The sequence below is a fragment of the Ambystoma mexicanum genome, chromosome 8, assembly GCF_040938575.1.
Source record: "Ambystoma mexicanum isolate Mex_15411 chromosome 8, UKY_AmexF1_1, whole genome shotgun sequence".
In the NCBI taxonomy this organism is placed as follows: domain Eukaryota; kingdom Metazoa; phylum Chordata; class Amphibia; order Caudata; family Ambystomatidae; genus Ambystoma; species Ambystoma mexicanum.
The window spans coordinates 456,334,385-456,349,495 of NC_090929.1; the positions used below are offsets into that span (position 1 = coordinate 456,334,385).

At 46.5% G+C, this 15,111-nt stretch overlaps 1 protein-coding gene across 4 annotated transcripts in view; it reads right to left on the minus strand.

Annotated features, from left to right (window-relative positions):
- Window positions 1-15,111, minus strand: part of NOC2L (NOC2 like nucleolar associated transcriptional repressor) — a 516,885-nt gene that overhangs the window by 315,743 nt on the left and 186,031 nt on the right. For all 4 annotated transcript variants that reach the window (XM_069610057.1, XM_069610058.1, XM_069610060.1 and 1 more), the window contains exons 10-11: window positions 4,183-4,371; window positions 1,475-1,614 (exon numbers count right to left, since the gene is read on the minus strand). In XM_069610057.1, coding sequence (XP_069466158.1) covers window positions 1,475-1,614; window positions 4,183-4,371 — 329 coding nt within the window. The remainder of the gene's footprint in view (window positions 1-1,474; window positions 1,615-4,182; window positions 4,372-15,111) is intronic.

The following is a 15,111-nucleotide window of genomic DNA, read 5'->3' on the forward strand; positions in this document are numbered from 1 at the left end:
ACGCTGGTTGACGCTTGTTGTGGCACTCCTAGCTTCTTCGCACGGCTTGTGTCGTCCTTTAAGGTGGCCGGCTCAAAGCTAATGAGAGTTTGCAGGCAATGGCCTTGTCCTTTGTTCAGAGACTTTGTGGCACTTCAGACTTAGGAAGCTTGCCGGCAGAACCTAGCAGGGCAAGCTGTGTGCTGGCTGGGTACTGGTTCTGGAACTGGAACTGCTGGGCGGGTCCACCTAGTCCGGCATCTCCCTCTGTTCCCTGGGAGGTGTTTAGGGGACAGGGATCTTGCTTCCCTTTTGGAAATTGTGGTCTTCCTTCACTGGGGACAGCTGTAAGGCAGACTGTACACTCAGTCAGGTTCGAAATGAGTCGTCCTTACTCCTTTTGAAGTCGTCGGTTGATCTGCCAAAAGAGGGGCCACACCCTATTTTAAAGCCAAACGAGGACCCAGTGATTGGCGCAGGCTAAGCCTACCTTAATGAATCCATCCTGGGTCCCCACCAACAATCTTCTGCTATGTGCAAGGTCATAAATAGAGTACTTTGCAACAGGAAGGTAGAGTGGGGACAACATGTACTACCAACTCCCACCAATCTTCCAGTCTGTTGTGGATCAAAGTGTCTCTCTGGTTAATTAAGCTCTCTGACTCCAGATCAAAGCGCAGGTCTCCTTTGTTGTTTTTGGCGAGAACAGACTTTTGTCTCCATCAAAACACACACTTCTTTCTGAAAGGGGGTTCCCTGCAGGGGTTGCCTAATGTAAACAGTTTTCCCAGACATGACATTCACTGCCATTCATACAGAGGGGTGGGAGCTAGTTGACACATTGCAAATCAAAGGGGTGTTAGCTGCTTGTCCCTTGTGTTAGTTCTGTGACCAGGCCTGCTTTCATTTAACTCTCATCAGTATGCGCTGCCACCATACAGAACTTTGACAATAGAAAAAGGTGGATCCATGGCCCCTTTGTTATTTAATTAGGCTGGCCATGTCAGTAGGAAGGTGTTGCCTTCACTCTTCCTGTGATGCTTTGATGTACCCATGGTTGTCACATTCCAGCTAAATGCAACAGGGAGGACTGCACCTGTAGGCTGTGTCCCTGTGGAGTACACTTGACTGTTGTGCGGGAAGCATAGGAAAATGTATGTGGATTAGCCCCACACATTTTCTGAGGTTGATCTCCCATCATTCTATTTCTAACCAAATTTTAAAAAAGACCAGGCGAGCGCACTCAGTGAGGTAGGTCGAATTCCTTACAGCAGAGCCGTTCATGGTGCAGGTACTGGACTGCATGTCCTTGCAGTCACCAACCACCACAAATGAACTAGTCTCCATTTTCTACTTCTGATATCTCCTCCTCCCCCACACAAGTAACAAGACTATCCTCCACATTATCCACTAACAAATCACTTCCCCCACACACACACACACACACACAGGAGGCTGCCACCCCGCTTTCTCTGCAAACAGGCCCACGACTCACTTGATGCACCCCACGATGACCTGCACCAGGGGGTAGATGAGGGGCTGCAGCACTTGGCTGGGGTAGATGGTGCTCAGGACGCGACACCACAGGTACAGGCAGTGAATGTACTGCCAGTTATACACAGACTGGTAAGAGCCCTGCAGCGGACGAGAAGACAATGCACACATCAGTGAAAGAAGAGTATGTTCGTGTTAACTACAGCAGTGTAAACGCAAGTGTCAAATGTACATTTTAAACATTAAAACACAAATGTACACGCTGCAGTTCGTCAATTCACCTAGACCTAAACAGTGCATAGGAAAATAGATGGAACAATGGCCCGAGCTCTAGCACAGCGAACAAAGGCGGCGTAAAATGAACATTTAATGACACCGAACAAGGCCGATTTTGAAACAGTCAAATAACATGAACAGAAAATGGGTACAGAGAAAAGCATACATTTCAAGTACTCGTATTGTAGACGATCCCCGAGTAGGGCAATTCCAAATGTTTAGTGACTCCTCCGTTTTGCAAGGACTACCCACTAGAAATCGTGCAGCGGGACTGGGAGGCAACCTTTGGGAAAGGGGGAAGAGGCGCTAGAGAAGACACGTGTGGCGGAAGGGAATAGGACAGGCGGCGGTTGAGGAGAAAGTGCACGGGGCTGCCACCGGGTGTCTAATATCCGTTTGTTTGATGCAGTTTACTAAGGGTCTCACAGTCCCTCCAAGCTCGTGATTGCAACTATTGCTCAGCACCAAGCTGCAGAAATCTGCAGCTCATGCAGTGACTAAGAAGGGGATCCAGGAAACACGTGGCCGAAGCAAGACGGTCATCCTGGGTACTTTATCATTTCTGAGCTTGAAGTAACGGCTCATCTGGGGTTTTACGGTGAAATTGCTGCACAATAGAAATGGAACTAAAATGATAACTATGCAGAGGTCGAGAAAGGGTTAACACAGACAGCAAGCGCTTTAAGAACAATTCCAGCTTCCAGGCCGAGCACTGCATTGCAAATAGATGGGGCATGAGCGGCCGCTTCTTAAGGGATTTTTTTTGCTTGCGGAAATACGCCCATCCAGCTCTATTTGGCAAAAAAAGGATTAGTGCTCAACGTCCAGTTTGTTACTGTTTAGCCATATGGGGTGGGAGCAGGGGGCTCAGGTGGATTGGGAAAAGCCCTGCTGGAAGTCTTGCCACCAGCTTCTGTCTAGAGTTGAGCCTTACGGGCTAGTGGGATCAGTCCCCACTGTGGTGTCAGGGGACAGAAATGCCCATTACAAATAAATGGCTTTAGGGCCTGTCTGGGCTGGTAATGAACTGACAGCCCACAATCCAATTATTCTCACCTGCATTGCCAGACACTAATCCCATAACATAATCTCAGTCTGAGCTCCCTGCACTGCCTAAAATCCAAGCTCCGGCCGCTGGTGTGAACATAGACACCCATTCTTGCCTACCAGACCCCAATGGAATAGGAGCACTGAACACACCCTCGGTGGCACAACACTGACTTTGGGCGTGGCTGTAGTGGGGGAGAGGGAGGGCTCCATCTCAATCCTGCAATAAATTAAAGATACACATCAAGTAAAGTAGAACCAGTCTACCTTAACTAACCGCTAATTGTAGCCGACTCCAAAGCCTGTTAATATCCAGGATTCACTACATCTCCCAGCAGGCACCCCTATAACATGCCGAGCTCTCAAGTTTCACGGGGCCATGCGCGAAAAGTCAACCCAGTCCTGGTCCTGTTTTTGTTTGGAATGTCCTCAATTAAAAAAAATAGTAAAGAAAAAAAACTGCAAGTCCCAAGGAAAGCAACAGGTCTGGGTGGCTTTCTCAGGCATGCTACGGGAAACTGGGGAGCTCTGCTCTGTATAACATAGCACTCAAAGACGGATTCTTATGCTTCTAAGCAATGCACTCCAATGTATGAACCCAATGTAATGTCACTCGACTGAACGGCCTCAGGCGAACTGAAGTCTGCCCTGCTGGGATTCGAACTTGCAAACTGCAGGCTGGCCCCAGGTGCGAGGCCAGAACTTGACTCGTGAGCTCTCATGCCAGACACAAGTAAAAGTATATTCTGAAAAGAAATAAGCTCCTCCTGCATCTCTAGCTGGCCACAGGGTGCAAAAGAGGTGCCGAGCGATGAAGGGGACAGGGCCTGGTTGGAGGGACGAGGGGGAACAGCCAGAAGAGAAGTGCCACCAACACATGCGTATCAGAGGGAAAATAAGGGCATTAGAGGGTCTCCAAGTTATTAATCTGATTTGATATAAAGTTCTCCTAAATTTGCATAGCGAGGAGCGGTGGATCAGTGGATGGATCTACCCCCAAGGTGAGCAGCTTGTATGCGCTACATGCAGGCCAAACTAAACGCAGACACGGAAGGCTGTTTCTGGGATCATCCGTAAGGAAAGGAGCCCAACGGAAAGCAACATGCACCCTTCATCCCCGCCACCCCGAGATGCTGGTGGCTGTGGACTCCCAAAGTTGCTACAGTTACACCTGCACAGTAAGAGTACAGGGCAAAATCAGATGTCGGAAGACTAACAAACCTGTAGGAATGCCTGTAGTCCAAGAATAATGACCATCTGGACACCCAGAGTTCAGGGTTGTATAATGCAACCCTTCCAGGGGACGCAGCCTGTAGAAAAAGGGCTGCTGTGCCGGCCTTTCAAAAACAGTGGAAAAGAGGTTCCCTTCAGCTAGCCTCACATTACCTTCTTTTTGACGGTCATTGCACTGCGCAGGTGGATGGCAAGCTGGCGAATGTAGATGAAGGCATGCTGGTAGGAAACTTGTGTGTCGAGCGAGTACATCTCAGTCAGCGAGCGCTGCATGAAGTTGATCATAGGCAGCACATTAGGGGAGGTGAACTTTGAGTTCTTCACATACGAGATGTACATTTTCTGTAGAAGAGAGAGGACTCGTTATCAGGGTGGGGAGGCGAGTTACAAGAAGCATTTACATTGGGTATCAAACAAGACTCCAATCTAACCCACTTGATTACATGCAGTGATCATCAAAAGTTAAAGAAATGTAGATTTCCATGAAGTATAAGCGTGTATAAAGGAAGCACGTCAAGCTCGCACCTATCCAGTGATAATCAAGTTGGCTTACCAATTTAAAACACATGTATAACAGCAATAATCTAATAACATCCTAAATCAGAGCCAGCTCGGATACATGCCAGCGAGAATATCCACATTTCTCCTCTGGGCTATCTGGGACAATCTAATGAACAATGCGGATGCAGACATCCTAAGCATCCTTATTGTCCTAGAAATCTTAGAATTTGACAATTAGTAACACAATCCTTACAAAGATTAACTGAAGCAGGGCTGGACAGAACATTATGGTGGACAACCTTTTAGGAGGTTTTTCTGAAGTTGTCTGGTTAGGCATTCAGGAAGACCCCTTTTAGTGGGTGTACAAGGTTTATAGCAGGTAAGTGATAATGACGGTCCGCACATGAGTAGGTAATGTTTATATATTTATTACAGGGATTGAAGTAAAAGGATGACTAAAGGGAGTCCCGCTGGCACTAGCCGCGGCGTCGTCCCTCTCTCGTGAGCCCTGCAGGAGCAGGATCCACGAGAGACAGGAGGATCGGCTCACGAGGAAGCCGACCCTGCATTAGTTAAAAAATAACAATGGCCAACTTGACAGAGCAGTTTTGCTTTACTCCTGAACTTAAACTGTGCTCTTTACAATAAAGTATATTAAGAAATATCCACAGAATGGAAATTACTTTTAAAATAGGAACATCGTGTCTAAAAACAGCACATGATCTAAATGAGATCCAAACTCCTTTCAAACCAGTACCACAAATTTTCAGTAGTAAAAACACGTTGACTATATAAGAGGCTTGTGGGAAAGCAGTCCATAAAAGGGAACTGGATGTTTAAATACAAATTGACAGTTGAGGATAAAATGTCCTAAAAAAATGCTTGACCCATACTTAAACATTGGCGAGTATACAAACTGACGGGAAGCAGGAGAAGTGCCATGGCTAGGAGTGGCTGCAGGACTGGGGAAGGATGTTCCATTACAGTGCAGGTACGTTTGGCGGAGCCCCACACAGCACTCTTGCTGAAGTGAAGAAGCACAGGTTCCCACTTTATCAGGTGAGCATTATAGGTCCTGACCAGGATGCTAAATGGGAGCACCAGAAGGCTCCCAGCACAGATGTTCCAGCAATAAAGGCCACATCAAAGGCAGGGAATAGCTATAAGCAAGATGCCACAGCACAGAGGCGCACAGTTTCACAGTAAGGAGTATAGCAATCCAGCCAGCCTCATGGATACACAAGAACGTCCCATCTCCCCAGCTGCTTCCAGATAAGCATCAGGAGTACAAATATCTGAATGGCCTAGGGTCTTCACATCATACGGATTTGTATAAAAACAACAATTGCTTGACAGGTAATCATCTTTCTGTGGCTTTGATCTGCCTTGGAATCACATGCTTTCCATCTAGTGGATGGCATTGAGAATTGCATCTGGTTTTTCAATTTATAAAATAGTTTGTCAACAGGGATGATCCTGTCACACTAGACCCATCATACGTGTACATGGATCCATAATCCTTCACAGATCAATTAGATTGTTTTCTCTGACCTGATACATGTATGTACTGAGAAAGTGTTGTTGGATTTCATACTGTTTCGTTGCTTTTCAGAGTGGCGGCAAGGCAGGCGCTTCCAAACAGATACAAGCCACAGAAATATTATAACTGTAGTCATGTTTCTCTTTTGAAGCTTGTTAATCCGCTTGGATTCATTTACAGTGCATAGTTTTGCAAGCAGTACCAGAAGGTGGCGGGTGAGCTGAGGGTGCAGTAACAAATAAAGGCTTTAAGACTGCTTGGCCCACCTGTGAAGCAGCTCTTGCCTGGGTACCTAGACAGTGTGGTCAGAATGTGTGGACCGAACTCCATGTTCCTTTATTTAGAAATATCTTCTAATGGTACATTTGTAATAAATGCTAGCATTGCATCTATGGTGAGAATGGAGTGACCCCTGTGGTGAGTCATAAGGAGGCCAAAGACACTGTGCAGACTTGATTCACAACTATAATAAAAGTTAAGGATAAGGGCAGACTTTCCCTGTCTCTATGGTGGTTGCAGGCCCAAATTTCTAAACTAAGGTGCTTGTCAGTCAGTCGTGAATGTCCAAAAGAAAAAGTCTGTAGTCTAAAACTATCTTTGACCCTACCACTATGAAAATTAACATTCAGAGAATGACTCCCTTCTCCTTGAGGCTATGCAAGTACCAATCTGTAGACTTATTTCTGGAAGAGTCGCTTGAGGTTTCTTTTATTAAGTTGTGTAAATCTTCAATTAAATTCCGTAATTTTCCCAACTCCTTTGTATTCCCTTTTGGGGTTCTCTTCCAAGCTATGGAGTCTTGGTTGACAACTCAAGCATATCCAAGGAGGATACTTTTATTCAGGTAGTCTTTCTCCCAGAGAAAATTACAACTCAGCTGGCTTTGTTCTACTTGCTTATTTACTTGATCCAGTGATGGGTTTCCTCTTTTCTCTTATTTCTCTCGCGTGTATCCAAACAATGTAGATTAATCTATTTCAAGGATACGTCCCTCTCATAAACTCTGAGACGAGTGGTTTGCATGATATAATAATAACTCTTCGCCCTCATGTTGTTCCCATTCTCCCCGTTACCTTAGACGATGAAGTGGAATGTCCTCTGGAGAAATGTTCCTCAGCGACCTCTTCTCGGGCTTCTGAGCGTGGTCACGTAGCCTTCGTCGCATACTTCTCCTTATGGTCTGTCTTCACAATGTGTGCAAAACTTCTGATGAGGGGCCGGGCACACTCCGCTTCTGTATGCATGCTCGTCTCTGCAATGGTTCTAGGACCGTCTGTCCACCATGGGTTTCATGGTTTCTCCGCACCACCATCTTGTCGGCTTCTCCCTTGCTGGACTCTCGTACTGAGGTTGCACTGTGGCTCTGGCACCCAAGTTTCTAGTTCTGGGCTTCTGAACCGCTGATTTTTCATACTGGCATTGTGCCGCGGTTCCAGCGTCCTAGTCTCTCGTGACAGGCTTCTGCCCTGGTGCCTGCTTGTGCCTGGCCTTTGCCGTGACCGACGACCCAGCCTCTTATCAAGCGAGTTCTAAACTCTCAGGTTTCCTCACTGATGGGTACACCGCCTCCTTTCAACCTTTACGCTGGGTTCCTCACTAGCCCACTGTGAAGGCATCATGAAGTAAGACACAGACAACAGATTCAAAGTTCAAAATAAAATGGTTTATTAACCCAAACGTCAGGATAGTTGAATGCGTAACTGGCCCTAGGCCAAGGTGGCATTTCCCTACCTAAATGAAACTACAGAAAGTCTGAGTTCAACTTAAAAGTGTGTCCAAAACCTATCCTTGCTCTCACAACTAAAGCTAAACAATGTGTAGGGATGACGATAATACAAGTAATGGTGATTAAATAAAAGTTCAGAGCTCCATCCAGCTCTTAGCTTCTTCAGCTCCCTTTCCTCAAGTTCAAGAATGTTCCACAAAAGTCTCAAGATTACCTTTCTCAAGTTCAAGGCAATACAGTTCCACACAATCCTTCACTTCCCCAAGTTCTAAGCAACATTGTTAAAAAGAAAGGGGTTTGAGGCTTCGTTATTAAGACATTTGCAGTTCCTCAAGTCTCAAGGTTCCCTTCCCTAAGACTATAACTCAGCCAGTTGTACTGGTTTCAGTTTTTTCAGAAAGTTAAACAATTCTAGGACCCGACCCGCCTTCTGGATTGCATCACCGGTTCACTTGCAGTGCTTCTCTTTGGTTTGTTTCACAATGTCTTTGGTATTCAAAATGTAGGGCTCACTGTCCTAGGCGCAGTTGTCAGACCACACGATCCACCCATCATAGGTAGGACTTGAGACTTGTTGATCAGAACACCAAGAGGGTGGAGAAGGTGGTCTTTTGTTTGCTGTGCAAGCAAATTGCCTCAGTTCCTCCTGTTATTAGCCAGTGGTCTAGATAAGGGTACATAGGAATGTCTGGCAGCGATGGTATGCCCCCACTACTGAATACATGAGGTACCGATTCAGCACAAGGTACTTCCTTTTGGAACTGCAAGTTTGGGAATACACCTTGAATCGCAGATACTTGCGTTAGGTAGCCTGATGAACATTGAAATATTAAAGTTGTCATCTTTCCGGTGCAACATCGCCAGGTAATTGGCTTTTTTCCTAATTATTTTACAAGTTGAATAACACTGAAAGATGGTCATCTGGATTTTTTGAGGCTGGACATGTCTGTTTTAAGTCATAGGTCTAAGACTGGCCTCAGTCTAGTCTTTTCCTAGGAACGAGGACATTTCCTTGTTTACTTGTGGTCTGTCACAAATGGCTCAAGAAATAGTTGCACAAATTATTCAATGGTTTTCTATTTGGTTTTTCACAGCCCTAGTGCTGTCCCTGCGTCATCCAAAAAGCACCATTCTTCCCAAGCTACTACTCCCTCTCACTACTGCGACTGAACAACCCATCCTTCCCACAACTGCAACCCACCCCTCCTCCCCACAACAGAGACTCCTCCCCAATACTGTGACCCCCCCCTTCCCCGCTGAGTCACCCCCCTCCTCACCACCCTCCTTTAACACAATCACTTCACATTCACTGCCTACACTTCTTTCCTTAGCACACTTCCCACTCATGAAAACGCACAATGCAGTACCACTTGTACTCCCTAACCAATGCTTCACCAGCTCTAAATCAAGAAATCGCTATCCTTCCTCCTGCCACCGCCTCTAACTTCACCCAAACAACCCACCACTTCCTGTTGGCCCTCTTAGCACACTCCCATCCACCAATTGGTTCTCTGACCCTGGCCAATCTAGCCCGGTCTTGCTCACGCAGGAGGGATCAGAGTTACAGAAGGTTTCAAAATGAAGGTTCAGCACTGCCGCCTTTCTCCACTCGGTGCTGCAGGGATTGCGGCCCGCACTTCAAAATGTTCATGTTCTGTGACAAACACAGTCCTATTGAAAGGTAAGCATAGTCCTATGGAGCATCTGGCACATTTCAAGTCCCTGGTGGACTAGGGTGGCCACACTGCCCTCCTCGCCAAGGTCCTGAAGCTGACATGCAGTATGCTGCCTCGGCGACTGCTGTCTATGAGCTCAGGCTTCAGTCTGCTGCTCCCCTTCCCATGGAGCGGTTTGCATTTTGCTCGCCTCGTTTGTCTGATACGGAAACCGGGTTGTTAAGTTAGATGTTAGATTCTATGCTAATCTATGCTAATCTCCCTCCACTGTGAGACCCTAGCACTTTTTGCTTGACTTGTGGATTATTTTTCCATGTTCCTGAGAATTTTGAATCCATCATTTCCTATAACTTTCTGGGCATCTACATTTTATAATAGCAGCACACTTCACTTTCTGTGCAGTGTTGCTGGATTGCTCCTTGGGCTTCCCTTTTTTAATTTTCTCTTGACTTACCTTGCAGAACTAGTGTTCCAAGGGTAGAGAGGGATTTTTATCCCATTTACATTTTAAAAAATTAAGAGCAGGTTTTGTTTTAATCATTTTGGAACAAATAATTATTTGTCTGAATAATTGCACTGTGTATTTAATAGGAAAGCCATATTAAATGAATGTTTAAGTCTAAATACAGCATTAAAGAGATTAAATTCCAAATAGAAATAGTTCATATTTATTGACTACAGTAAGAGAAGTGGGGGTGGAAAGAAATAATTTCAAGTTACTTTCTTCCACCTCCACTTCTCTTCACACACAGGGCACGGCGGTTCCAGGCTCAACGTTTCATCCTCTAAAGATTGAAACGCTGTAGGATACTGAAAGCAGGTGCTGCAATTATGCTACTACGCAATCTCATGCCATCACGGGACTCTGCAATGTCGCAAGGTTGACAATTCCGCATCTGCAAAGACATCATGGAGGCCTGTGTAATCAATGGATTAAAATTACTGCTCTTATACCGCACAGACCTCTCGTTCCATCCAATACAAATATGTCTTTCAAAATCAAAAGAAGAGTTTCCTATACGTTTATCCTTAGCAATGACCAGTAATAATTTACAGGGGCCTACACACTTCCTGGAAGCGATCAGTGGTGATTTTGAGATTTTAGAAGGGGGGAAATAAGTGACCCTATGAATTACAGACCAATATTGACCTTTAAGATAGGCTAGAACACTGTATGTTACGCCGGAACCGTTAGTTTTATAAAGCCCCTGGGTGGACTTTAGAAAAACTGTCCTAACAGGTCTCTGTTTCAGTTGGTTGGCTTTTTTCCTTCGAGTGTTCAGGATTCTGTAAGGGACACTACTGGTTCTCTGCCTTGTGTATTTTCTCCTTCCAGATTTTTTTGTTTCTCTGAACGAGAAGAGAAAATTCAGCCAGCATTTGAGGTCTTTGGGATGGGGTGATGCAATGTGGTAATGCACATGAACAAACTGGCACATTGGGAGTGGACAGAAATTAGGGACCACCCAACTGTCACTGCCCCCATGTGGGGTAGGGCTGGCTCTGGACTTCTACCTGGTAGGCCTCCCATGCACTCTTAAGGTCAGATACTGACCTTGTCGCATGTCTAACTGGTACAAAGGCATTCTTTATGAGTAATGCGTCAACTCCCCTTTATAGGAGTTCCAGATACTCGCAATGCATTGTCTTTCTTGATGTGCAGTTGCATGGTTTCCACGCAGTACACTTGGTTCACTGTATCTAACACCCACTTGTCTGACATGACTCCCTCCTATGCGTGGATGAACAAGTTATTCTTCCTTCTACTGGGGAAACATGAAGGGAACCTGAACGCTGATGTCAATGAAGTTATAGACCACCCCCTCTTAGGTCGGAGCTCTACCTCTTCATCTGTCTTGGCGCTAACGTCTTAAAGCTGAGGAGTAGGTAAACGGTTGCTACCGTGGGGCTATCAAACCACACGCTGCTACATGATCGGATGGGCTGGCGCCCTGTTGGAAGTTTTTACCACCCTTTTGCAGCAGAGTTTTGAGTGTCATGATCTTTTTTCAACCTTTGTAGGGTGTCGACTACTGCTTTCCCGAAGAGTAATGAATCCTCTGCTGGCTTGTCTATTAGGGTGGTTTAGGCTTCCACTTTAAAACCAATCCTTAGCCAGGCATGTCGTTTGAAAACGTCTGCCTCTGCCAGCTGCTGGACTGATGCTTCTGCATCTACAGCATTGTTTATGGCTGCATTTGCAGTTTGCTTGCCCTCCTCTTTTTGAAAGGCAGGTTGTGGTCCCACTGGGAGATTGTTCCCCTAGAGCCTCCATATCAACCCACTGAGCTCTGATGTACCTTTCCATAAGCCCTGTAGCATTAGATATAAGCACATTTAATGCTGCTGAGGCAGCAATTTTATGTCTAAGGGAATAAATATGCTCACTTTATCAGGAGGATACTCCGTATTTGAAAAGGGTTGCACTGGTCCGTTTTCTGGCTGTTGTGACTGCCAGTGAATGCGTACATTGAGTCACTAGAGGAAAGGTTTACATTTTTTAAACTATTGGGATTAACCAGTTTATTAACAGGCTTAACTGAGGGAACTCAGTTTCTTCACTAAATTAAAAGGAATGCAGTGGGGCACTTGCTTTTTCTCCTATAATAATGTCTTCTATGAATTTCATGTCCTCATCGGACACCTGGCCTTTAATAACATTTTCAACTTTCTTTTAAGGAGGGCCATGTGTTGGTTATGGTCATCTGTTGGCGAGGCATTAGCTCGACGTTCTTGCTCGGCTGGAGACACCGCCAGTCAATTTAGCCAATGTATGAATCCCCCCCACCCTGGAGTATATTCCCTTAATGTGGATGATCCATCCCCATGTCTCCCAATTGAGGATATGGGTCCTCCGGTGTACCAGAAAAAATGTCTGTTAAAGACTTTAGTAGGTCCTCCATTCTCCTCAAGGGGGAGCCTGCCTCTTTGGGACTAGGGAGGTGATTCCACTAGGCTTAACACCCCTAGGGGTCAGGACAAGTGGGATCCCCGTGGGGGACACCCACCCCACATTAGAAGACAGGTGGTTCCCCAAGAAAGAACAGCAGTTGTCTTTGCTATCCCCAAGACTACATTCGACCTTTGTATTCATGAGTTTTACAATGACTGATAACCAGAAACCACCTGTAGGAATATTTGGTGTGGTTTCTGACCCTCTGTATGGACGGTACCAGCGCAATACCCTTTCCAGAGGAATAGTGAGCCATCGAAGGATAGAGGTGACAGCAGAGCATCAGGAGCAGAGCCCTCCACCTGGGAGTTGTGGTGGGGAGGGTTGGAGGGGGGGCAGGGAGGACAATGTGCTAGTTGAGCAGAGGCGTAGACAGGGTAGGGCCTCAGCGGGCAAGGCCCACCGAAAATTTGTAAATGCCCACTCAGCAGCGCTTTGTGAGCCTTTACAGATCTTAAAGTCACTGTGGTGGGCCCAGCAACATTAGCTTCAGGCCCCACTTGTTAGACAATCCTGGCTACGCCTCTGTGGAGCCATAAACGTCAGGTCAAGGACACCAGCGCCAAGCCCATGCACCGGCAGGCAGCCAGAGAGACCGGTGCCACAGAAGAGGGGCGTATGCAAGAGGAACGCAGAAGCCCCACCTGAGAGGGAGGCAGAGAATGCCGAAGAACCAGCACCACCGCCACTATACTGCCCCAGCCAGCCGAGGAACACCGCAAAGAACTGCCAGATACACAGAGGTTCTGGGAAATCAGGGAGGCAAGACAGGCTGAAAGCGATCATGCCCCAGGGTGGGGTGCAAGAGACTGCATTTGAGAGCAGGGTGCAAGAAACAATACCCCAAGGCGAGGTGCAAGAGATCAAACACTATGCATGGTGGGGTCCAATGAACCATGTTCCAAAGCGGGATCCAAGAAATCATACCCCAGGGTCGGGTGCAAGAACCCATACCCCTGGGCGGGGTCCAAGAGATCATAGCATGGGGGTGAGCGAGAAGAAACCAAGTGCGCGGCAGACGAGTGAAGCAAGTACCCAACAAGGGTTGCGAGAAACCAGATGCCAAGCTGGGATGAAAGCGACTCTACCTCAGAGTGGGGCGAAAACAATTATAGCGAGTGACAATCAGAAGCAGAACCCTAAGGCGGGCCACAAGAAACAAAGCCCCATGGTTGAGATGAAAGCAACCAGAGCTCAGGGAAGGGAGGGAGACAAATTGCCCCAAGGTGGGGGCTTGATGAAACAAACTTACACAATGGGATGTCATGGAGCTATCGTAAGGACAAGGCTGTCGTAGCTCTTTGGTAAAGAGAGGACTAAGAAACACCCCATTGCTAGAAAGGAGAAGGGGAGGCATTTTGTTGTTTTTGTGAACTGTATAAAGGACATGTGAAATGACACTTGGAGCACCATATGAACTTTGTAACAAAGGCTGGGAGACCTGATGGGATAAACCTATCCCCCGAGGGAAAGAAACCAGTCAACGTTCACCTACCATGCCCGAGGGTTGATATAGATAGATGTTTGCATATTTGGTTACAGATGGTGGGGACAATATCTAGGTTAGTGTAGGCTTATGGACAGGACTTTGCATTTGTAACGACGTCCTGACGAGCACCCTTCAGAACTTGTTGTAGAATAGGGCAAAGATAGGTCTGGGGACAGAATAGGTTTTTGTGTATAGAAGCATTTCCTGGAGAAAAGGGTTTGCATTTGGACTAACTTGCATACCCACAATGTTATGTTATATGACATTTGTATAGCGCCTACTGCCATTGGTATGGCCTGGAAGAGCTGTGGGGAGGAATGCCCTTTGGAGGACTGTGGTCTGATTGCGAAGCATTTTTCTAAAATGCGTGAGAATTTTTAACTAGTGCAAACGTAGGTAGGGAGTGGCTAGGTTCCCGATAGACTCTGGAAATCAGAATAATGGATGGGTGCTGTGCCAGATTATTAGGAGAGTCAAGGAGACCGATTATGTGTAGAGATGGACCTTAATTTTTTTTGTGGGACTCCGATGCATTCTAAGTGATGATGTGGGTTTGGGTGGGTGAAGTCAAGCAGTGATTGTTGCAGATGTATGCAGTCGGTAGCTGTCTCCCGAACGGGATACAGATATTTTCCATTGCGATGGAGTGCTCGATGTACCAGTGAATCAAGGCTGATATCTAGTTACCTCAAGGGCTTGCAGAACAGATCATAGGTCCTGACTGGAATACTTTCCATGCGGGCTAGGTACCACATTGTTGTCTCATCAGGTGACTAGTCAAGTGCCCCAGCATTCCTTTCAGGGGTGATTGGTCACCCATCGGTGGACTAAGTCAATCAGGTGGCAGAAGGGAAGAGCCAAGTCATGAGGGCCTTCCTGATAGCGTGGTGATCCATTTACCATCCGTTGCATAGAGGAATAGAGTTCCAGATGGTGGGCGCTTGGACTGAGAAAGAAGAGCCCCCTATTCTAGTCTATTTGGCTGTGCCGGATCGCATATTTCGGGTGGGTCTGTATGGTGTGAGTTTGTGTTGTAGACATTCTGGTCCTGTGTTGTGGAGAGGTCAGTGGGTGATGCATTGTCTTGAAGGTGGATCGGCAGCCAATGAAGGACATGGCGGCGTGTGTAATGTGTTCCCTAGGTCAATAAGGACTGTAGTGTCTTGTACCCATTGGAGTTTCCTAAGCTGCGATGCA